The sequence below is a fragment of the Palaemon carinicauda genome, chromosome 5 (assembly GCF_036898095.1).
Source record: "Palaemon carinicauda isolate YSFRI2023 chromosome 5, ASM3689809v2, whole genome shotgun sequence".
Lineage (NCBI taxonomy): Eukaryota > Metazoa > Arthropoda > Malacostraca > Decapoda > Palaemonidae > Palaemon > Palaemon carinicauda.
This window is the reverse complement of record NC_090729.1, coordinates 179,322,678-179,349,854: the sequence shown is the minus strand read 5'-3', so window position 1 is coordinate 179,349,854 and position 27,177 is coordinate 179,322,678. Positions and strand designations below refer to the sequence as shown.

The 27,177-nt window shown below is 34.3% G+C and overlaps 1 protein-coding gene across 2 annotated transcripts in view; it reads right to left on the bottom strand.

Moving 5' to 3' along the window:
* LOC137641655 (failed axon connections homolog) overlaps positions 1–19,924 on the bottom strand; it is a 26,299-nt gene extending 6,375 nt beyond the window's left edge. The window contains exons 1-4 of one of the 2 annotated variants that reach the window (XM_068374408.1): positions 19,771–19,924; positions 13,871–14,021; positions 4,072–4,204; positions 3,544–3,737 (exon numbers count right to left, since the gene is read on the bottom strand). In XM_068374408.1, coding sequence (XP_068230509.1) covers positions 3,544–3,737; positions 4,072–4,204; positions 13,871–13,998 — 455 coding nt within the window. In that variant the 5' untranslated portion in view covers positions 13,999–14,021; positions 19,771–19,924. Of the gene's footprint in view, positions 1–3,543; positions 3,738–4,071; positions 4,205–13,870; positions 14,022–19,713; positions 19,733–19,770 lie in introns of those variants that run through there. The other variant, XM_068374409.1, reaches the window with a different exon arrangement.
* Positions 19,925–27,177: the final 7,253 nt, after the last annotated feature.

Genomic DNA, 27,177 nt, shown 5'->3' with positions numbered 1-27,177 from the left:
GGAAACTTAAATTTGCAAAATGTAATGTGGCAAAATGTAATGTGACAAAATGCTGACACGCTTTTTTCAGAATTTTTGGTTGTACTGTATTTCAAAATTCTACAAGAACGAATCATTCCCAAAAATTTCATCTAAGTTTTATAGCAGCTTTCGAAAGAAGAATACCATTATAAATGCTGGAACAATTCCTCATTAATTCCAAAATTTTATTGCCTTTCGTCTATTATTACTTGACTTGATTTTATTCCTTTAAACAATCGTCTTAATACTGTCCCAAATCAAGGAGAAAAAATCTCATAATGGATAACCTTAAAGAGCTCAAAGCATAAAATGGAAAACACTCCCGTGAGCAAATGAAACTTTAAATCCTCCTCCTCGCAACCGATCTGTCGTTTTAAATGGCAGAGTAAAAGTCAGTGTCCTAAAATCATAAATCTCATAATGGATAACCTTAAAGAGCTCAAAGCATAAAATGGAAAACACTCCCGTGAGCAAATGAAACTTTAAATCCTCCTCCTCGCAACCAATCTGTCGTTTTAAATGGCAGACTAAAAGTCAGTGTCCTAAATCATAATAGCCTACTGCTTCGTAACCTCGACATCAGTCACAGCATTTCTGATTTCTCTAAAAATACTTATTTCCAAGTGAAAGCTTAACTTCGGAAGGACATTTGTTTGGATCACTCACCATCATTCTTGGTCTTCCCCTGTTATCTAAAAAGTACTGAAAGCCAGAAAATATTTCTACGTTTGAAGAGCAAAAACCCTACCTAGCTCCTACAGCTGCCCTGCCAAGCTTTAAAATGGGCAGTTCCTCTTAACAACCAGCGTAAACTTCTGATGTGGACACTATAGGCAAACTATAATATTGTCTATCTGTATGCATACAATGGCATAAGTACGTAATAATTAAAAGAAAATTTTAAAAAAGGAGGTTATGAAAGGAACATTCCACCTCAGAAAAACTTGAATCAGAGCAAATTCAAACTTAAAAATGAGAAAAAAAGCTACGAAAGGAGCATTCCACCTCAGAAAAACTTGACTCAGAGCAAACTCAAACTTAAAAATGAGATAAAAAGCTAAGAAAGGAGCATTCCACCTCAGAAAAACTTGAATCAGAGCAAATTCAAACTTAAAAATGAGAAAAAAAAGCTACGAAAGGAGCATTCCACCTCAGAAAAACTTGAATCAGAGCAAATTCAAACTTAAAAATGAGAAAAAAGGCTACGAAAGGAGCATTCCACCTCAGAAAAACTTGAATCAGAGCAAACTCAAACTTTAAAATGAGAGAATAGGCTACGAAAAGAGCATTCCACCTCAGATAAACTTGAATCAGAGCAAATTCAAACTTAAAAATGAGAACAAAGGCTACGTAAGGAGCATTCCACCTCAGAAAAACTTGAATCAGAGCAAATTCAAAATTAAAAATGAGTAAAATGGCTACGAAAGGAGCATTCCACCTCAGAAAAACTTGAATCAGAGCAAATTCAAACTTAAAAATGAGAAAAAAGGCTACGAAAGGAGCATTCCACCTCAGAAAAACTTGAATCAGAGCAAATTCAAACTTAAAAATGAGAAAAATGGCTACGTAAGGAGCATTCCACCTCAGATAAACTTGAATCAGAGCAAATTCAAACTTAAAAATGAGAACAAAGGCTACGTAAGGAGCATTCCACCTCAGAAAAACTTGAATTAGAGCAAATTCAAACTTAAAAATGAGAAAAAAGGCTACGAAAGGAGCATTCCACCTCAGAAAAACTTGAATCAGAGCAAATTCAAACTTAAAAATGAGAAAAAAGGCTACGTAAGGAGCATTCCACCTCAGAAAAACTTGAATCAGAGCAAATTAAAAATTAAAAATGAGAAAAATGGCTACGAAAGGAGCATTCCACCTCAGAAAAACTTGAATCAGAGCAAATTCAAACTTAAAAATGAGAACAAAGGCTACGTAAGGAGCATTCCACCTCAGAAAAACTTGAATCAGAGCAAATTCAAACTTAAAAATGAGAAAAAAGGCTACGTAAGGAGCATTCCACCTCAGAAAAACTTGAATCAGAGCAAATTCAAACTTAAAAATGAGAAAAAAGGCTACGAAAGGAGCATTCCACCTCAGAAAAACTTGAATCAGAGCAAATTCAAACTTAAAAATGAGAAAAATGGCTACGTAAGGAGCATTCCACCTCAGATAAACTTGAATCAGAGCAAATTCAAACTTAAAAATGAGAACAAAGGCTACGTAAGGAGCATTCCACCTCAGAAAAACTTGAATCAGAGCAAATTCAAACTTAAAAATGAGAACAAAGGCTACGTAAGGAGCATTCCACCTCAGAAAAACTTGAATCAGAGCAAATTCAAAATTAAAAATGAGAAAAAAGGCTACGAAAGGAGCATTCCACCTCAGAAAAACTTGAATCAGAGCAAATTCAAAATTAAAAATGAGAAAAATGGCTACGTAAAGAGCATTCCACCTCAGAAAAACTTGAATCAGAGCAAATTCAAACTTAAAAATGAGAACAAAGGCTATGTAAGGAGCATTCCACCTCAGAAAAACTTGAATCAGAGAAAATTCAAAATTAAAAATGAGAAAAAAGGCTACGAAAGGAGCATTCCACCTCAGAAAAACTTGAATCAGAGCAAATTCAAACTTAAAAATGAGAGAAAAGGCTACGAAAGGAGCATTCCACCTCAGAAAAACTTGAATCAGAGCAAATTCAAACTTAAAAATGAGAAAAAAAGGCTACGAAAGGAGCATTCCACCTCAGAAAAACTTGAATCAGAGCAAATTCAAAATTAAAAATGAGAAAAATGGCTACGTAAAGAGCATTCCACCTCAGAAAAACTTGAATCAGAGCAAATTCAAACTTAAAAATGAGAACAAAGGCTATGTAAGGAGCATTCCACCTCAGAAAAACTTGAATCAGAGAAAATTCAAAATTAAAAATGAGAAAAAAGGCTACGAAAGGAGCATTCCACCTCAGAAAAACTTGAATCAGAGCAAATTCAAACTTAAAAATGAGAACAAAGGCTACGTAAGGAGCATTCCACCTCAGAAAAACTTGAATCAGAGCAAATTCAAACTTAAAAATGAGAAAAATGGCTACGAACGGAGCATTCCACCTCAGAAAAACTTGAATCAGAGCAAATTCAAACTTAAAAATGAGAAAATAGGCTACGAAAGGAGCATTCCACCTCAGAAAAACTTGAATCAGAGCAAATACAAACTTAAAAATGAGAAAAAAGGCTACGAAAGGAGCATTCCACCTCAGAGAAACTTGGATCAGAGTAAATTCAAACTTAAAAATGAGAAAAAAAGGCTACGAAAGGAGCATTCCACCTCAGAAAAAACTTGAATCAGAGCAAATACAATCTTAAAAATGAGAAAAAAAGGCTACGAAAGGAGCATTTCACCTCAGAGAAACTTGGATCAGAGTAAATACAAACTTAAAAATGAGAAAAAAAGGCTACGAAAGGAGCATTCCACCTCAGAAAAAACTTGGATCAGAGCAAATTCAAACTTAAAACAATTCTATGAATGAAAACATACCAATAGAGATGTTCGTCGACCATGACTTGGAACGCGTTGGCAATCGCCCTCTCTTTGTCCGACAAGTGACTGCTGAAATTCTTGTTATTGGCTGACAGATGTTCGATGATTAACTGTGAATCCGTCATGTCAACCCCATTCAGGGTTATCCAAGGGGTCTTGCCCTTGGAGCTCATGGGAGCCTTTTCATCTATCTGTCGAAAACATTCAACGGTAAAAAATATATTGGATTTTGGTTTGAGTGAGGATTACTTGGTGAACCATTTATCAACGTAAATAAATTTTCATTCAATAAAAAGATGAATAAATGAAAGTCAATGATATTCAATTGGTAGATAACACGAATTAAAGTAAACAATTACGGTTGATATTTGATGAAAGATGTTATAACTATCAATGCGCTCTCTCTCTCTCTCTCTCTCTCTCTCTCTCTCTCTCTCTCTCTCTCTCTCAATACAGCTTTCATAACTCAGGAGCAATATGCATCTTTACCAAAGTCACCAACTTCTATCACTGTTGCCCTCCTACCTGAATCTTGTACCCAGCCATCCTCAGATAGGTCTCGAGTTTTAAGCCGAAGGGCGAAATGTGAGGGCAAGTATAGCCTCGACCGAGTGTGTGGAGGACCACCACGTCCTTTCCAGCTGCATTCCATTCGTTCCTGGAAGATGAAAAATAAGATAACAGCTTGCCTCTACATTCATAATCAAAACCATATCTTATTAAAGTTGTTAGAATGATTAAGAAAAGTGGCCCTTTATTGTTGTGTCCATTTTCTTTGATCGGGATTATCCATTTTAAGTGTAAACGCCCTAACAAGAGGAGGATCGGGTTTCATTACAATATCTTCCATCTTAATTAATCCAATGCACCTTTGACAGATATATGTTTATTCCATATTAATTATGGCCATAAATATGGCAAAAATAGTCTGATTAAATTCATAAAATACATTTATCCCTATTAACCCAGTTAAATCTAAAATATTTTATCATTCCTCAGAAAAATTACATCATACATGAAATGCAACAAAATACAAATTACAGCCATGCAGTTCTTACACTACCTGAGCTCGATATAATAAAAGTATCTATTTGAATATCGAATATTATCCACATGTTACACAATACCTCACTCAAACCAGCAAACAAATTTAATCAATCATTTAGGCAACCTGTAAAGTTCCTCCAACTCCTTATTACGTCTCGATGATGCATTAGTCTTAATAAAAATAATGATTTGGCAATCAGAATTTATTCCTCTGATAAAATATATTATAAAAAAAAATTCTCATAAGGGACTCCGTCATCACTACATAGAGCGCACACACACACACACACACACATTCACACACATCTAACATCGTAACCAAAAGTCAATTATTATTCCTTTGAATAATTTAATTTACACTTCAAATGTAACAAAATACGAATTACATCCATGTAGTGTAGTTCCTTAACCATATAAACTCAATAGAATAATAGTATTCATTTGAATATCTAATATTAGAAGCAACGTGTTACTCAATAATTTACTTAAACCAGCAAATAGAATTAATCATTCATTTGGACAAGCGTTAAAGTTCCTCCTACTCTTTATGACGTCACAAAGACGTAATTTCTCAATTAGAATAATTATTTGGTAACTAGTATGTATCCTTCTCATAAAATACGTTATCAAAACATCTTATAAGGGACTGTCTCTATATATTTTGAGGAAAAAATGTATAATTCCCTTAAAAACCAAAATATCTTCAGATCCGTCCCCCTTAGCTAGAGCGTTAAAAGCACTATTATCGAAATTCAGGGTAGTTTTTCCCAACAGCAACTCATAAGTCCTTGGACCGCTCTCTTGGCGGGATATTCCAGTACTCTGATTGGTTGTATCTTGTCAGCTGTGATTGGTTGTTGCTTTTGTTTACAACGCATCCAACTTCGTAGCCAGAACCCAGTTAATTATTCCTTTAAATATAACGTATTTATTTAGCCCTGGCATTTGAAAAAGAGCCATCCTTTATTTTATTATAAAATTGATAATATTTTGAGTTTGTTTTAATAAAATTTGTAATTTCTAAGTCTCAATTTATCAACAATAAGTATAGGTATTTTACTCTTACCAAGTTGAATTCATTCATAAAATACGAGATTTCACGACATCATATTCAACCACCAATCATAACAGAGGACAAATCAGCCAATGGGACGCCAAATATTTCCCGCTAAAGAAACGCATAAGGTGAGAGGGTTCCTTTGATTTATGGGCTGCTGTTGGCTAACAAATGAAATTCATATGAGATATTTTGTCAAAACGCTCTAGTTAGGGGCTTTTTAATCCTATTTTATATTTTGAACATACTACAACATTTTATTACTAGATGGTTGTTTTCAGTTTGTTTTCATAAAATCTGCAGTTTTTAAGTAATCATTTATCTGAAATATGTTAACTGCTGTATCTTATTTACTCTTTCCATTATGACGACATGTTTCCTAATGAGCATATAATTAATTAATAAACATATGATTTAGTAATCGTTTGTGTAATTACATTAATTAGAAATGTAACAAAATACGAATGAAAGTTATGTAGTTACTGCACTATTTAAGTACGATATAATAATAACTTACTCAAACCAACAAACAGGGACAAAAACAAGCTGTAAAATTCATCCTACTCTTGATGACGTCACAAAGACCTATTTTTCTGTACAAAAACAATGATTTAGTAAACAGAATATATCGCTCTAATGCAATGTCATTAAAGCATCTTATAAAGGTCTGTTTATATATTTTGAAGAAATATATCTTTAATTCTCTTTAAAAAAATGTTCAAGCTCCGTTTCATAGCTAGAGCGTTTAAATACAATTTCATGGTTTCTCATACAGCAACTCTAAGTCCCCGGAGCTCTCGCCGCCCGGTAAAATCCAGTCCTCTGATTGGCTATATCTTCCTCGGCTGTGATTGGTGGTTGTCTTCGCTCCCTACAGCTAAACAAACATACACACGTACACCAACATCGTGCCAGAACACAGTCAAGTATTCCTTCGAAAATGACGCATTTATTTGACTTATACCCTTCAACAAGATGTATCATTTATTCATTACTAAATTGATAAGCATTTTAAGTTTAGTTCTATAAAATTTGTAATTTCTAATCATAATTTATCTCCAACAAGTATATTTATTTCACCATTACCCAGTTAAATTCATTCACAAAATACGAGATTCCATGACGTCATATACAACCACCAGTCAAAGCCGAGGACCAATCAGCTAAAGACACGTCATATATTTCCCGCTAAGGAAACGCATAAGGTGAGAGGGTTCCTCTGGTTTATGGGCTGCTGTTGGCGAGCGAATCATATTAGTTGTATTGAGTTTGTTTTCATAAAAGTTGTACTTTTTAAGTCGTAATTTTTATCTTAAATATGTATAGTGTTGGTATATCAGGCTTACAACAACATTTATCCTAATAAAGATAATGATTTGATAATGATCTGTTCAATTACATTATACTTTAAATCTAACAATATAGGAACTAAATTCATGTAGTTCCTTCACTATTTAACACTAAAAGGATATTATCTATTTGAATATCGAACATTAGAGCACGTGTTACTTGGTACCTCACTCAAGCTAGCGAACAAAATTAATATAATCAATCATTTAGACAACCTGTAAAGTTCCTCCTACTCTTTATGACGCCACAAAAGCACATTATTCGTAATAAAATCAATGATTTGGTAATTATAATTTATGCCTTCGATCAAATATGTTATAAAAACATCTTATAAGTGACTGTCTAAAAACATTTTGAAAAAATATAATTATTTTAGAAACAAAAAAATCTTGTTCCATCCCCGCAGCTAGAGCGCACGCGCGCGCGCGTGCGCACACACACACACACATCGTAACCAAAAATCAATTATTATTCCTTAGAATAACTTACATTACACTTGAAATGAAACAAAATACGAATTACAGTCATTTACTGTTGTTGCTTCACTATAAAAGCTCGATATAGTCATAGTATTTATTTGAATATCGAATATTATTAGCAACGTGTTACTCAATACCTCACTCAAAGCAGCAAACTGAATAAATCAGTCATTTACCCAAGCGTTAAAGTTCCTCCTACTCTTTATGACGTCACAAAGACGTATTTCTTCTTAATAATAACAATTTGGCAGTTAGAATGTATTTCTTTAATGAAATATATCTTAAAACATCTTATAATGGACTTTTCCTATATATTTTGAAATAAATATATCTCTTAATATATTAATTATAAAAAGTCTTCCAATCCGTCCTCCCTAGCTAGAGCGTTTAAATAATATTTCATGAAAATTCAGGTAGGTTTCTCAAACAGCAACTCATTACTTGCTGGAACTCTCTCTCTCTCTCTCGGCGGGATATTACTGTCTTCTGATTGGCTGTATCATCTCAGCTGTGATTGGTAGTTGCCTTCGCTTACTACAGCTTAACAAACATACACACGTACACCTAACATCGTAGCCAGAGCACAGTCAAGTATTCCTTTGAATATGACGTATTTATTTAACTTTTACCCTTCGACAAGATCTATTATTTTTTCATCAGTATATTAATAACCATTTTAAGTTTAATTCCATAAAATGTGTAATTTCTAGTCATAGTTTATATCTAATAAGTATAGGTATTCCACCACTACCCAGTAATTTTCATTCATAAAATACGAGACTCTTAACGTCATATACAACCACCAATCACAGCAGAGAACCAATTAGCCAATGACACATCATATACTTCCTGCTAAGGAAACGCATAAGGCGAAAAGTTTCCTTTGGATTATGGACCGCTGTTGGCGAGCGAATCAATTTCGCAATGATATTCAAGATTAATTTCATTACTAAATAGTTGTTTCCAGTTTGTTTCCATAAGAGTTACACCCTTCAAGTCGTAATTCATCTTAAATATGGATACTGTTGGTATTTAAGGCTTACAACAACGTATTCCCTAATAATGATAATGATTTGATAATGATTTTTTAAATTACAATATAATTTAAATACAACAAAATAGCAACTAAAATCATATAGTTCCCTCACTATATAACTCTAAAATGATAATGGTAACTATTTCAATGAATATCGAATATATTACTACGTGTTACTTAGTACCTCACTCAAACCAGCGAACAAAATTAATCAATCATTTAGACAGCCTGTAAAGTTCCTTCTACTCTTTATGACGTCACAAAATTGCATCATTCGTTGTAAAGTTAATGATTTGGTAATTATAATCTATACCTCCGATCAAATATGTTATAAAAACATCTTATAAGAGACTGCCTAAAAACATTTTGAAAAAAATAACCATCTTAGAAACAAAAAATCTTGTTCCATCCCCAGCAGCTACAGCGCACGCGCACACACACACACACACATCGTAACCAAAAGTCAATTATTATTCCTTTGAATAACGTACATTGCACTTGAAATGAAACAGAATACGAATTACAGTCACTTACTGTAGTTCCTTCACTATAAAAGCTCGATAAAATAATAATATTTATTTGAATATCGAATATTATTAGCCACATGTTACCCAAAACCTTACTCAAACCAGCAAACTGAATAAATAAGTCATTTACACAAGCGTTAAAGTTCCTCCTACTCTTCATGACGTCACAAAGACGTATTTCTTCTTAATAATAATAATTTAGCAGTTAGAATGTATTTCTTTAATGAAATATGTCTTAAAACATCTTATAATGGACTTTTCCTATATATTTTGAAATAAATATATCTCTTAATATATTAATTATAAAAAGTCTTCCAATCCGTCCTCCCTAGCTAGAGCGTTTAAATAATATTTCATGAAAATTCCGGTAGGTTTCTCAAGCAGCAACTCATAACTTGCTGGAACTTTCTCTCGGCGGGATATTCCTGTTCTCTAATTGGCTATATCTTTCTCAGCTGTGATTGGTAGTTGCCTTCGCTTACTACAGCTTAACAAACATACACACGTACACCTAACATCGTAGCCAGAGCACATTCAAGTATTCCTTTGAATATGACGTATTTATTTAACTTTTACCCTTCGACAAGATCTATTATTTTTCCATCAGTAAATTGATAACCATTTTAAGTTTATTTCCATAAAATGCGTAATTTCTAGTCATAGTTTATCTTTAATAAGTATAGGTATTTCACCATTACCCAGTAATTTTCATTCATAAAATACGACTCTATGACGTCATATATAACCACCAATCACAGCAGAGAACCAATCAGCTAATGACACGGCATATACTTCCTGCTAAGGAAACTCTTAAGGCGAGAAGGTTTCTTTGTAATATGGGATGCTGTTGGCGAGCAAATCCTATTCACAAAGATATTTCATTACTAAATAGTTAGTTAGTTGTTTTGAATTAGTTTCCATTAAATTTGCACTTTTTAATTTGTAATTCGTCTGAAATATGTATACTGTTGGCATATAAGGTTTACAACAACGTATTTCCTTAAAAAGATAATGATTTGATAATGATCTGTTCAATTACTACAATATAATCTAAATACAGCAAAATAGGAACTAAAATAAAATAGTTTATTCACCATTCAATCGAAATGATAACAGTATCAATTTAAATATTGAACATTATTAGCACGTGTTACTTGGTACCTCATTCAAACCAGCGAACAAAATTAAGCAATCATTTAGACAACCTGAAAAGTTCCTCCTACTATTTATGACGTCACAAAAACGCATTATTCTTGATAAAATTAATGATTTGGTAATCAGAATTTATACCTCCTATTAAATATGTCATAAAATTTTTTATAAGTGACTGTCTATATATTTTGAAAAAAAATATAACTAATTAACTTAGAAACAGACATTCTTCAGCTTCGTCCCCAGTAGCTAGAACACACACACACACGCACACACATCTAACATAGTAACCAAAAGTCAATTATTATTCCTTTATATGATTTACATTACATTTGAAATGTAACAAAATACTTATTATAGTTATGTAGTGTAGTTCTCTCACTATATAAGCTCGATATAATAATAGTTATTACTTGAAAACCGAATATTATTATCCACGTGTTACCCAAGACCTCACTCAAACCAGCAAACAGAATAAATCAGTCATTTACACAAGCGTTAAAGCTCCTCCTACTTTTTATGACGTCATAAAAGACGAATTTCTTCTTAATAATAATAATTTAGTACTTAGAGCGTATTACTCTGTTAAATATGCTTTAAAACATCTTATAAGGAACTGTTTCTATATATTTTGAAGAAAATACATCTCTAATACCTTTAATAATAAAAAAAACTTCCGATCCGTCCCAAAAAGGTAGAACGTTTAAATAGAATTTCTGGTAGGTGTTTCGAACATCAACTCATAAGTTGCCGGAACTCTCGCTCGGCGGGATATTCCAGTTCTCTGATTGGCTATGTCTTTCTCAGCTGCGATTGGTAGTTTCCTTCGCTTACTAAAGCTTAACAAACATACACACGTACATCTAACATCGTAGCCAGAACACAGTCAAGTATTCCTTCGAAAATGACCTATCTATTTGACATATACCCTTCGTCAAGATCTATCATTTATTTATTATCGAATTAATAACCTTTCTAAGTTTATTTCTATAAAATTTGTAATTTCAAAGTCTAATTTATCCACAGAAATTATAGATATTTCACCACCCTCCTGTTAAATTCATTCATAAAAGACGAGATTCCATGACGTCATATACAATCACCAATCACAGCAGAGGACGAATCAGCCAATGAGACGTCAGATATTTCCCGCTAAGGGAACGCATAATGAGAGAGGGTTCCTCTAATTTATGGGCTGCTGTTGACGAACAAGTGAAATTTAGGAACGGCATTTTGTTCAAACGCTCTAGCTAAAAGAGGAGGAGGGGTTTTCATCCTATTCTAATTCGTTTTGTTACGATCAATATTCAAGTAGCCTGGGAGGGATATTTGCTTATTTCTTATATCTTTTAGATATAATTTAAATGCTTATTAATTACAGACTTCCACTTCAGTAATCGCACATTTATTTCCTTTTATGAGTGAGAAATGCATATATGATCTTTGTAATTTTTATTATCATCATTATTTCTAATATAGTCATTAACAATATGAATATTTTGTGGGATAAGGTTGAGAATTCGGAGTTCACACACATATATATATATATATATATATATATATATATATATATATATATATATATATATATATATATATATATATATATATATATATATATATCAATTTTATAGAAAAAAAAAACTACCTCAAATCAGAGATCCAAAAGGAATAGGTAGTAAATAGCAATATATAGGCTATGTATAGACCCAATTTCCTTTCTACTGTATGTTAGGTTTGTTATAAATAATATTAAAACGATGGCTTAAATACAGAATACAAAAGAAGTGGTCTTATCAGCGGAAAAATTCACATTCAAAATTTCATTTTGCTACAGCTGAAAGTCATTAAGAATAGGCTTCTTGTTTTCTTTTCAGTTTCCTTTATAAACTGGAATCATTGAACTGTTCAGAAAAACTGATTGTTGAACACGGCTACTTACAAAGTTTTCAGTCTTTAACCCTCAATTTCTAACTTAACCTAACCTAACCCAATAAAGTCAATTTCTAACTTAACCTAACCTAACCCAATAAAGTCAATTTCTAACTTAATCTAACCTAACCCATCAAAGTCTCCTTAACAAACTATCGATTGACAAATAGTTTGTAAATCCGTTTCTTTATGTCGAGATAAAATTACAGGTGTAGGCTTACTTGGTGATCAGGGTCAAAAACTTTTCTTGAGAACGTCCAGTCAATTTGTACTGTTTTGTCATGATAGGCTTAGTCACCTAACATTCACAAAAAGTTTGATTTTCACAAATTAATGAATTTGAGATCTATAACCTAGCGTTGAGGTCTGTGAGGCCGTTCAGGTGTCAATATAAAATGAGACGAGAAAACAGTGTATGAAATTCAGACTATTTGGAGAGTTACTCGGGCGGGGTAGGCCATTCATTGCAATCATGATGAACAATTTATATCTTTTAATTAAAAAATAGTCCTAAAAACACCTCTCAGATGGATCCATACTGTTGTATAAAACTATTCATATCATTCACACATTCTGAGATGTATAAATCTAGAGATTTCACTTTCATATTGTTACCCCACTCTCAAGGCAAGAGCCCGTGTTCCAACCCTGAAATGGGGCAATCTAAAAAGAAGAAATCTATTTTTTCTTGTTTCCTTTCCTAACTGGGATATTTTCCCTGCTGAAGCCCCTGGGCTTATAGCATCCTGCTTTTCTAACTAGGGTTGGAGCTTACCAAGTGATAATAACAATAATAGAGATGACAGTAAAGCGTAAAGAGAAAAAGGAATCAGTGCTTGCGCGTTTTTGTATCTAAGGATGAGAACAATACACAATTAATAACCCTTGAAAATATAACTAAATAGTATGGAAAGAGCGTAGATATAAGGTTTATGAAAATTTGGTCTAAGAATTGGAAATGCGAACACTCCCACCCCACCCTAAGTGGTGATGCAATATTGTGTCAAGTAATTTTATTTGAGCTGGACAGCAAGGAAGAGATTCGTATAAAACAAGAGATGAAGTACAAAGATATATAGGTGAAAATGTAGTAAACCCCTAAGCTACAGAAGATAGATGACAAAATGAAAGAAAGTTACAGAGAATAGATGTCAGATATGATTACAATGAAGTGAATAGATGTATTCCTGGTACATTTAAAAGTTTCAATACGATTTTACATTTACAAACCTTGATATTAATATTCATGTAATGAGGACATCTCCATGTGCATTTGAAAATTGAGACAAATGCAAGACCCAATGAAGAAACTATTACGTTATAAAAGTTCCAGAGATACAAGCCCATGAAATGCATTACCGTTGTTGGACTTCTGGTCTCATTCATTTTGAGCTAGACAAGCAGGGTTTAAACGAGCATGTGGCCATTACCTTAGATGTTGCTCCTTTTTACCTTAGATTACCTTAAGACTTTTCAAATTTCCTTAAATTTGAAGATAGTAAAACAAATTTACCTTATAATTACAATAAAGATACCGTGAAACTATGCAAATTACCTCAAACTAAGGTAAAGACTTTAACAGTTTAAACTCTGCAGACAAGCAAGCTTCACACCACGGTTGAAAATAGAGTTCTTAGCCCTAGGCCTAACCTTCCAAATTCATCCAAGCATATTTATAAACCTTCCAAATCAATCATCATTATCTAACTGTAATACTTCGTGGACGATCTGAGTAACATCTCACCTGAGTTGTTCCTTTTTCCAAGATCTGTAGGCTGAGATGGCGCAGGCGACGACGAAGAGGACAGTGAGGAGTGTCCCATACTCCCACAGGGTGTCTCCGATCGCCGTCAGGAAACCAAACAGAGACATCTTTCCCTATGGCACGAAAACTCCTGTCGAAATGTTGCATTTGAAATAAACGAAGGCAAGAGAGTGCTTGAGATGGTGCGAATGAGCAGGCAAACTTATACGATTCAAGTCCGCTTTGTTTTACAAAATATTGTAAATAAGATGATGGTTTATTGTAAATTGCTATTTGGGTAAATTTAACAAACAAACATATTCGTGTGGCTGCTAATTCAAAGCCTAACGAAGAGAAATAATTGGAGGACCTTCCCAATTTTCTTTGTATTATCATTGCAGTAAATAATTGGTTTTGAATATTTTGAAATCAGATATAAATTTCTTTACAAAATCCTCTTTAAATGTAAGGTCAGATTTTTTCTTATTTTTTTTTTCTTTTTGAAAAAACCTTTTAGAATGAGCACTTTCTATCGATGTGTAATGATCTGAGAGGTCGTCACTTAGTCATAGTACATATAGTAGTTTCAACCTAATTCTTTAACAATTAATCTGCATAAAAAGCATATCTTTATGATAAAAGATGAAAAATATCTTTTTATGTTGACAAGTGTCTATAATTTACTGGAGTGACATTATTCTCTCTCTCTCTCTCTCTCTCTCTCTCTCTCTCTCTCTCTCTCTCTCTCTCTCTCTCTCTCTCTCTCTAATATATATATATATATATATATATATATATATATATATATATATATATATATATATATATATACATATATATATATATATATATATATATATATATATATATATATATATATATATATATATATATATATATATATATATATATGTGTGTGTGTGTGTGTGTGTGTGTGTGTGTCTGTGTTTTTGGAGCTTTTTTTTTTTCGTAACCTCCTAACTTGACTCTTTTACACCTTCCCTTACTGCCAACTTTCATGTATGGCCGGGTTATTTTGAGCGTAAAAACATTAACTATGTATTTTCATGTCTAGCCTACGACAGTAAATCTCACGGTATATCATGTCAAAGTTTAAAAAAGTGGTATGGTCTTTTCTCTTTACACATAAAGATAAGATAAAGAAACTTTACCCTTAAGTGAAATCAGTGAAGTATACTGTATAGATTGGGATGACAGTATCATGACACTAAGACTAATTCGGTCTATATTCGCCCAAACTACAAGAGAACAGAAATTGTCAAGATTTTGTATTATAGAACCCAAGGAACTTCTTTTATCTTCATCATCATCATCTCCTCCTACGCCTATGGACGCAAAGGGCTTCGGTTAGATTTCGCCAGTCGTCTCTATCTTGAGCTTTTAATTCAATACTTCTCCATTCGTCGTCTTCTACTTTGCGCTTCATAGTCCTCAGCCATGTATGCCTGGGTCTTCCAACTCTTCTATTGCCTTGTGGACCCCAGCTGAACGTTTGGTGAACTAATCCCTCTTGGTGGGGGGGGGGGGTGTTTCCGAAGAGCAAGCCCAAACCATCTCCATCTACCCCTCATCATGATCTCATCCATATGTGGCACTCGGGTAATTTCTCTTATAGTTTCATTTCTACCTCAGATGTCAGGATGCCTGAAAACTTCTGAATCAATCAATCTGTCCTGCCATTTAACTCCCAATATCCTTCTGAGGGCTTTGTTCTCGACTATACTAAATCTATTCGAGATTATTTCATTGTCATACCATGACTCTTACATCTTACGAATAAAAATTCACATCGTCCACAAAGGAAAAATAAGTGGTACTATGGGTGGAATAATACTGGCCAGACAGTGCTACATTGGATCCTTCTCTCTGGTTACGGTTCATTTTCCCTTTGCCCACACACTACCACACTGAATAGTCTGGCCTATTCTCTACATATTTTCCTCTGTCCTCATACACCTGACAACACTGAGATTACCAAACAATTCTTCTTACTGCACTATATTTGTTCATTGGCTACTTTTCTCTTTGTAAGGGTAGAAGAGGCTCTTCAGCTATGGTGAGCAGCTCTTCTAGAAGGACACTCCAAAATCAAACCATTGTTCACTAATCTTGGTAATGCCATAGCCTCTGTACCATGGTCTTCCACTGTCTCAGGTTAGAGCTCTCATGCTTGAGGGTACACTTGGGCACACTGTTCTATCTTATATCTTATTTCTCTTCCTCTTGTTTTGTTAGTTTTTATAGTTTATAAAGTGATATTTGTTTTAATACTATTGCTCTTCTTTAAATATTTTATTTTTCATAGTTTCCTTTCCTCAATGAGCTATTTTCCCTGTTGGAGCCCCTGGGCTTATAGCATCCTGCTTTTCCAACTAGGGTTGTAACTTAGCAAGTAATAATAATAATAATAATAATAATAATAATAATAATAATAATAATAATAATAATAATAATAATAATAATAATAATAAAAGGCCATGCAAAGAAAATACAAAGGCAATCTCCTTAGGCTTAAGGGAAGAACACTCCCATTACTAAAAGGAGGGGTTTGGTGCGAGCGGCAACGGCTCCTACGATAAGACGCTTATGAAACCAACCCTCTACATACCACAGCACAGTATCTCCATAAATCCTAGGTTCTTTCGCTTTATATAACTATCTGAGTTCCGTATCGTATATAACATATATAACGTTCCTTATATCGGAACTTGTCGTCCTAACCTTTTAAAAATAACTAAATTTTTATAGTGCTGTAAAACAAAATATTATCATTAGCTAAGCTACAACTCTAGTTGGAAAAACAGGATGCTATAAGCCCAGGGGCCCTGAACAGGGAAAATAGCCCAGTGAGGAAAGGAAACAGGGAAAAATAAGATATTTTAAGAACAGTAATATCATTGAAATAAATATTTCCTATATGAACTATAAAAACTTTATCAAAACAAGAAGAGAAATTAGATAGAATAGTGTGCCCGAGTGTACCCTCAAGCAAGAGAATGGATAGCATGGATTGATCAGTAAGACCTGGAGAAGCTCTGCAAGATTATGTCTCAGCAGTATGTATGTACGGATTACTACCGATGAATGTCAAACAACTTTGGCGCATAGACTACTGGTAGGAGCATTGGGCAGCATATCATATATATATCATACATCAATGCTTGGAAACTGGTGGAGTGACAGTAAGTCACAATAAAAACCAACAGAATAGCAGAGTGACTAGGTGCGAAGGTGATTATTAAAAAAACATATGATACGTAAAAAAAAAAAAAAAAAAAAAAAAAAAAAAAAAAAAAAAAAAAAAAAAAAAAAAAAAACTTCAATTCAGACAAGACATCAATCTAAACGATTGAAAACATATAACTGGGATACAGGCATATAGGGGTGATTTTTATCCTTTTTATTTATACATTACTACAATCAATATATATAATACTTTTGCTGCGAGTATGCCTCTACTGTACTGGCACCTTGAAAGCCACCCGAAGGAGAAAAAAAAAATCACTAATTCACTAGTCTTTTCATCGGGTCTCGTAGAGCCTAACACTGTGTCCCCTGTTGGGAATGCTTCAAATCCGGCTGCTGAAACCAGATACTTGAATGCAGTGCTTAAGGGCCACCCCCACCCCCTCTCTCTCTCTCTCTCTCTCTCTCTCTCTCTCTCTCTCTCTCTCTCTCTCTCTCTCTCTCTCTCTCACACAACCATATCATAGTATAATTTTAATTGGAATATCTTTTCCTCTAATCATTAAATACGGCGGTTTTATTGTTTGAAACATTTGAACCCTTGACGTTAAACTGAATACGCACTAATATTCCTAAGTTCAAAAGTTCAAAATTGCAACAATGTTCAACATGAAGTCTTTTTATAGTTTATATATGACATATCTGTTTTGAAGATGTTACTGTGTTTTTTTAATATTTTAGTTATTTTTTTTTCTCAAAGGGTTTATTCATTTCCTTATATCCTTTCCTCACTGCTATTTTTCCGTATTGGAGCCGTTGGGCTTATAGCGTCTTGCTTTTCCAACTAAGGTTGTAGCTCAGCTAATAATAATAATAATAATAATAATAATAATAATAATAATAATAATAATAATAATAATAATAGATTTCAATTGACTATCTCCTTGTAACTGAAATTTTAAGTTTGGGAAGCATTTATTTTATATAAAATTGTGTAAAACCTCCCGTACTATTATTATTATTATTATTATTATTATTATTATTATTATTATTATTAGCTAAGCTACAACCCTAGTTGGAAAAAGCAAGATGTTTTAAGCCCAAGGACTCCAACAGGGAAAAAGAGCCCAGTGAGGAAAGGAAATAAGGAAATAGATAAACGATATAAGAAGTAATGAACAATTAAAATATAATATTTTAAAAACATTAACAACGATAATACAAAGAATCATGTTCAAGAAACTGCCTTCTCAGTCTAAGTATCAAGAAATGACAGATGTTAAAATTAGCTATGCCTTTTTCTTTCCTTATTTTATAATCAACACTGCTTCTCTCATTCAGACAAGTCTAGGCCTAAAGTAAATTAGGACTACTTTCTGGCAAATTCATAATAGTGCAGAGCCTCTGCGCTAAAATGGTTTTAGTGAAGATGTATTTTAATGTTGATAATGTTCTAAATATTTTTTATTTGTTCATTATTTCTCTCATAGTTTATTTCCATATTTTCTTTCCTCATTGAGCTATATTTTTCCTGTTGGAGCCCTTGGGCTTAGAGCATCTTGCTTTTCCAACTAGGGTTGTAGCTTAGCAAATAATAATAAATACAATAATAATAATGATAATAATAATAATAATAATAATAATAAATAATAATAATAAATAATAATAATAATAAATAATAATAAATAATAACAACAACAACAACAACAACAACAATAATAATAATAATAATAATAATATAAGCAGCTACAGTTTATCCAGTTGGTCCTGAGTTTATCATAAGTCCACCACATCCTGTGTTTGAATTCACGTGAATGTTAATAACGGGGTTATTCTTAGGGGGGGGGGGGGGGGCTGCTAGAGGTAGGGGTGGGGGGAGGACGTATGACCAAACCGAGACATGTGGTTTCCAAGCTAAGGGACGTTAGTAATGGAAGTTATTACGGGTAGACAGGTGTGCTATATGTACATATTTCAGTCCTACTCTTGAAAAAAAAAAATGTCAATATTTTGAACATTCTTGTGAATTATTCGTTTTTACTAAATATGATGGAAACCCGTAGGCGCAGATTACATCGACTTTTGAAAGCAATCATCATGAATTACATATTGCATAAAATTGCAACCGTATTTTTGAGAGCATAAAAAACTTTTTCGCATTTTGGCAAGGGACAGAATTTGTATAATGCACTCCCCAAGAGAGATTAGTTCACCAAACTTTCAACTGGGCTCCGCAAGGCACTAGCAGAGTTGGAAGGCCCAGGCCTACACGGCTGAGTACTATAAAACGTTACGTGGGAGATGATGAATCGAGAGGTATTGAATTAAAAGCTCCAGACAGAAACGACTGGTGAAATCTAATTGAGGCCTTTACGTCAATAGGCGTAGGTGATGATGATGATTCATCAAAATATGTTCACAATAACTATAACAATATCTGATGTATTTCTTAATACACTTCACCACCACGAGCAACTTTCTGCAACAATCCATACTATGCTACACATCACGCTGATAAACATGCACCTCTCTGTTGTTTTACTCCTCTTTTCTATTTTTAATTCCACAGTCAATACAAAAAAACTAATCTAAACACAACACTAACAAGCTAGTTTTTTTTTTTGATCAAAGCTCACAAAAATATTTTGCAGACGTCACGCCACTTTACACACAAACCGAAATAAAGCAATTACTTTCCGGTTTCTCCGACTGGACGTCCACCCGCGTGGATAAGCAGACACCGTGAGAGTGAGCACAACTGACTGTAGTTGTACTCGCGGGCCACTCAGCAAGCATTGCAGACTCTCCATTTGTTTGTTGATAAGAAATATCTTGGGGTAGCCTTAAACAATTTGCCCTCCAGATGACCCTCGGTTATCTGTGGTGAAGTAACATTATCAGCAGAGTTGATCATAAGATCTAGATAGCGTTTATGTAAAAAAAAAACTCATAAAATGATGCAACGGGATATTTCTAAACGTGAAACACCTGTTATCAAGTTCTTTTCAGCTATATTGAATATTTTCTTAATTTCTCGCATTGTGTATGCTTAAATTGTACTTAATCTAACACACAAACATTCAAATATATTTTAGTTAATGATCAAAATCCCAAAGTGGCTACAAACACACGTGTAAGCTACAATGCAGCTTAGTGGTCCCCAACCAATTCATTCAAGGTTATCCGATGGTCCCAGCCATTGTGGTAGCTTATAAAATTTCGACAATCTTTTCCTTTATTCGTACCATTCTTTCTCTTATAATATTACGAACCGCTCGAATTAATTATTAAAAGATAATGCTACTATATAAAACAAAATGAAAATAACCAAAATCTTCCACCAAATGAAATTGATAATACGAACACTGAGCTGTATTATAAATGAAGACAAAAGGGCGAGTTAAGCTCGCTGAGTGGCATTTGACGCACTCATCATGAATCAGCACTGTTTTATCAGAGTGGATTCACAGACTCCTCTGCTTCCCTTAGGAGTTGGGGCGCAGTGTCGTCAGTGCGCCCCATCGGTTGCATTGTAGGCATTTCCGAGGTCATTACAGCTTGCTTTCGTCCTACAATTTTAACCATCTTTACCTCCATTCAGGCTTTCTTTCTTGCCGACCAAATTTCGTTTACTTCATTGGTCACACTACAATTTTTACCACAATTTCACCTCGGTGTTACGTGGCCTTCCTGGTCCCAGCACCGGCCGATATGACCTAGATTCCACGAGTCCGTCTCTCATTCTATCATACCAGAATTTTATCTCTAGACCATGACATTTCTTTGACAGATCTTTAATGTGTAATCAGTGGATTTTCTCCTGCTAAGATAATGTAGGGAGATATATTATGTACATCTAAAAGTCAGAAATCAGATCAGCAATAAAAGAATATTCATCTACTGCTGGTTACTGGGTAAAAGTAAAATTGAATCGAAAACTCACATGGTCAAAAGTCAATTTATACTAAATAAATATTTGCATCTTTTTAAAAGTTATGAATGCTGAGATGGATTATGGGAATATCACGGCCTGAAAGATTGGAAAATTGTGAAATAAGAAGAATGGCAGGCGTAGTAAGGATTACAGAGATGATAAGGATGTCACGATTGAGATAGTGTAGTAATGTGTTAAGGATGGATGGTGGGGAGGGCGTGAGGAGGGCTTGGGAGGAACCTGTTAGGGAGAGAAGATCGAGAGGGAGTCAGAGTGATAAGGAGAAGGATGATATGGAGAGAAGAGGTTTGGTGTGTAAGGATACCTACGACAGAAGGCATTGGAGAGGGCGCATAAAGGCAACCGACCCCTTAATGTAGGGATAACGGCGGGGAAGAAGAAGACCTATTTTATCTCCCATTTATGTAATTCTGTTATAGTTCAACATGAATAATTTACATTATCTGATCACGTGATACAAGGGGATTCCAATTCTCCAGAGACATGTAACTGAGATTAAATCCACTTGTACATGTTATCGTACAGTAGCTACTTGACCCCATTAGGTGGTGTTCTACATAAGTATGTTATATTCCTTAACATTATCGTCCTATACTCCACAGTATTTCTACTCGGTGTTAATCTTAGCTTTAGTCCCCTCACTCTCATACCTATGACTAATCGCCCTTATATACTAAAGAGCAAGTGTGTGTATGTGTGTGTGTGTGTGTATATATATATATATATATATATATATATATATATATATATATATATATATATATATATATATATATGTGTGTGTGTGTGTGTGTGTGTGTGATTTATTTATTTCCGGTCACATGTAGTGGCATTACCAGATGTATAACTACGCAGTCACTCCCCGTCCCTCGGGTAGCGGTGGGGAGAGGGAGTAGCCATACCCTGGTACCCCAAGAGGTACACTTTGAAAGCACAATCTCCCAGAAATCTGTGTGTTTTTGTGTTTCCATATCTATTTATATATTTAGTCGTCAATGTTGACAGGTCGCGTACACTAGTGTTACAGATTAGCTGTTATGTCACTTCGCGCCTTTTCAACATCGCCGTTACGGACTCATCCTACGACGGGATTAAACGTAATCAGTTACCTAGAATAATCAACGATGCTATATGTTTATTTCTCTACAGGTAAGATGCTTAGCCAATTGAAACATATCTCTCATCAACATCAGGGAAATGTTCTACTGAATCCTGATGTCGTCACTTCCTTCTGCAAAATGGTAAATGCAACAGAAATTAAGAAATTGAGCAAAGAAAAGAAAAAAAAAAGCAATCAGACTTGCATAACAAGAGTAGGACAAGCCATCTATTCCGCTTTCCTTCTAAAACTGAAGATCTAAATATCTCACAGGTAAATGATCGTCTGAAACAATTTTGATGATTTGAAAAATATAAATATTCTAATCGTAAATGAAAATAGATATAAGATATCTGATTTTATCTTTTACTACACAAGAAATAAAATAAATACTGGTCGCATGATATATAATTAGAATGTAAGCATTGTATTTATTAAAATAACAATGAAAATACGTACTTCAAAGTATCCGTCCTAACAGTAAAAGAGAAAACGTTAAAATGTATAATAATAGAAAATGTATTACGATAATTTAGGATAGTCTAAAGAAAATTTTACAAGGAGAAACTGTATTTCCGTAAGTTATTTCAAAACTATGTTTATGAAATATTCGTTCATTTTTATATTCACATTTACTGGATTAGGGGTTTTACAAGAATTATAAGATTTTGGAGATTTCTGAATTCGTTGGGACAGACATATAGAAAAAGAAAATTAACATTTACAAAAGGACAAAAAGACACAAGCGCATGATAATATATTCTTTTAAAACCACTTGATTAGGGTTCATTTCACTACGTTCATTACTTAAAAGCTACCTGAACCAGATAGCAACCAGAGAAAGTTTGAAAATTACGAAATAGTTGATCAAAACGCCAAAATTTCGAATACTTAACTCATTTTATGACATATCATCGGCATTAGTTATAGATACTATTGAGGCGGAGCTTAACTCTCTTACATAATTCCACTCGTAATAAGTTAATTATTATTATTATTACTATTATTATTATTAATATTATTATTATTATTATTATTATTATTATTATTATTATTATTATTATTATTATTATTATTATTATTATTATTATTATTATTATTATTATTATTATTATTATTATTATTATTATTATTATTTTGAAACAATGTATTAGCTTATTAAGAAATCTACTTCAGAACATGATATCCATATATGAAAAATGAGAACACCCCAGCCTTGAGAACATATAAAAAAATGCATATTAAAGCAGAAGCAATCTATCAAATACATCACAGACAAGAACAGACAGAAACTGGAGAGTAATTCAGAAAATAATAAGCACCGGGGCTCATAGCAGACAATAGATGTCGTAGTAGTGTATTCCAGAAAAAGAATATCTGATTTTTTTTTCTTTTATCGCTTATTTTAAAATAATGAATTCCTTCTCCAGAATTATTTCTTAGCTATAGACAAAATGTCAAACATAGCGTAAATATCCAATGATGTAGTATAGGTTTGGGAAAAAAGGGAGGCTATTGTTTTATGGTTAGATAATTTGGAATTAACCGTAAAGGCGATATTTGATTTAATAAGTGTCATGGTAGTAACGATTTCTTAGGATATTTTAAATTGAAGTTATCAAGACTAGGTGTACCTTTTGGATTCGATTGGATTTACCTTTAAACAGACTTATTATGAAATGAATGTTACCGTGTGGGTATTGGGAGGTACATTACTATCAACTGCAAACGTACGGTACAATGCCATCATGACAATGCAGAGGTTCGGTACAATACTATCATAAAAATACAAAGGTATGGTACAATACTATCATGACAATACAGAGGTACAATACAATATTATCATGATAATGCAGAGGTACCGTACAATATTATCGTGACAATACTAGAGATATAGTACAATATTATCATGACAATACAGATGTACGGTACAATACTATCATGTCAATACAGAGGTACGTACTGTACCAACCGTGTGTCACTCCGGGGTCACCAATGTGACGGTGCCGAGTGAGAGTTGTGAACTCAAAGGCAGGATGCAATCAACTGAGTTCACAACCCTCACTCGGCACCGTCACATTGGTGACCCCGGAGTGCCACACGGTTGGTACAGTAATCAACTGAGTTCACAACCCTCACTCGGCACCATCACATTGGTGACCCCGGAGTGACACACGGTTGGTACAGTACGTACCTCTGTATTGACATGATAGTATTTTACCGTACCTCTGTATTGTCACGATAGTATTTTACTGTACCAACAATGTGTCACTCCGAGGTCACCAATGTGACGGTGCCGAGTGAGGGTTGTGAACTCAAAGGCAGGATGCAATCAACTGAGTTCACAACCCTCACTCGGCACCGTCACATTGGTGACCCCGGAGTGACACACGGTTGGTACAGTAATCAACTGAGTTCACAACCCTCACTCGGCACCATCACATTGGTGACCCCGGAGTGACACACGGTTGGTACAGTACGTACCTCTGTATTGACATGATAGTATTTTACCGTACCTCTGTATTGTCACGATAGTATTTTACTGTACCAACAATGTGTCACTCCGAGGTCACCAATGTGACGGTGCCGAGTGAGGGTTGTGAACTCAAAGGCAGGATGCAATCAACTGAGTTCACAACCCTCACTCGGCACCGTCACATTGGTGACCCCGGAGTGACACACGGTTGGTACAGTAATCAACTGAGTTCACAACCCTCACTCGGCACCATCACATTGGTGACCCCGGAGTGACACACGGTTAGTACAGTACGTACCTCTGTATTGACATGATAGTATTTTACCGTACCTCTGTATTGTCACGATAGTATTTTACTGTACCAACAATGTGTCACTCCGAGGTCACCAATGTGACGGTGCCGAGTGAGGGTTGTGAACTCAAAGGCAGGATGCAATCAACTGAGTTCACAACCCTCACTCGGCACCGTCACATTGGTGACCCCGGAGTGCCACACGGTTGGTACAGTAATCAACTGAGTTCACAACCCTCACTCGGCACCATCACATTGGTGACCCCGGAGTGACACACGGTTGGTACAGTACGTACCTCTGTATTGACATGATAGTATTTTACCGTACCTCTGTATTGTCACGATAGTATTTTACTGTACCAACAATGTGTCACTCCGAGGTCACCAATGTGACGGTGCCGAGTGAGGGTTGTGAACTCAAAGGCAGGATGCAATCAACTGAGTTCACAACCCTCACTCGGCACCGTCACATTGGTGACCCCGGAGTGACACACGGTTGGTACAGTACAATACTATCATGACAATACAGAGGAACGGTAAAATACTATCATGAAAATACAGAGGTACATTAAAATACTATCGTGACAATACAGAGGTACGGTAAAATACTATCATGAAAATACAGAGGTACAGTACAATACTGACATGACAATACAGAGGTACAGTATAATACTGTCATGACAATACAGAGGTACAGTACAATACTATATTGACTATATAGAGGTACGGTACAATACTATCACAATACAGAGGTAAGGTACAATACTATCATGACAATACAGAGGCACGGTACCATACTATCATGATAATACAGAGGTATGGTACAATACTATCATGATAATACAGCGACACGGTACAATCTGAATACTGCAGAGGTACACTACAATCTGATTACTGCAGAGGTAATGCACAATATGAATACTGCAAAGATACAGTACAATATGAACACTGAAGAGGTACAGTGCACTATTATCTACCGCAGAGGTAAAGAACTATATAGACACTGCACAAGTACGATACTATCTGGATACCACAGAGGCATGCTACTATCAACTGAAGAGGTACAATCAATAACTAAAGAAAGAGTCTTTCTATAGGTCGCGGTTATAATACTATCTGGACACTTCAGAGGTACGACACCATTTGGGCATTGCTGTCTTACGAAGTTCTGATGGGGATTATAAATATAATGTTTCAAAGACTAGGATTGCAAATTGTTTATAATTGAGATCATAGTTATTGGCACATTTCTTTAAAACCAATTCAAGAATTTCCATGGAAAATGTGCTCTTTGCTTTAAGCTAATTAAACACGTCCGCTAATTATAATAAAATTTGAAGCACGCTGATAAGAGGGGGTACCCCCAGAGATACACTTGGAAACCACAATCTCCCATAAATTGACCAAACTGCCGTGTTGTAGTTAGGAAAAGGGAAGCGTGTGGGAATGGTTGAATCAGTGTGCATGCGTGTGTTTGTGTGTATATGTACCTAAACATTTAGCCGTCATATTTGACGGATCACGTACACTAGTAAACTCATATTCATCGAGTATTTTAGCAGCAACCAATATTCGAATCAAAAGCTGGCTGGTCGTTGATTATACTCACATCTGCGAAAAGTCAATGCACGTCACTTGTCCTGACAGTATGTAACTTAGCATTGGCAGAAAACTGATAACCAAAAAAGTTAACTCGTCCCAGGCTTTGCACAGTAAAGTGACGCATCAGATAACGTGAATTATAAAAAGTCGACGAATTATTAAATTGCAGTCACGATTGAATGGTGCGTGACAAAAAAAAAAAAAGGGGGGGTGGCTTTGAGCATTCTGTATTTACATTATTACAGACACTACTACTACTACTACTACTACTACTACTACTACTACTACTATCATATTTACTATTACTATTACTATAACTATTACTACTACTACTACTACTACTACTACTACTACTACTAATAATAATAATAATAATAATAATAATGATAATAATAATAATAAACAAAATATACCCAATGTAATGACGTGCATGTGTCTGGATATATATATATATATATATATATATATATATATATATATATATATATATATATATATATATATATATATATATTATATATATATACATATACACACACACACATATATATATATATATATATATATATATATATATATATATATATATATATAATCTCCTCATACGCCTATTGATACAAAGGGCCTCGGTTAGTTTTCACTAATCATCTCTACTTTGAGCTTTTAAGTCAATAGT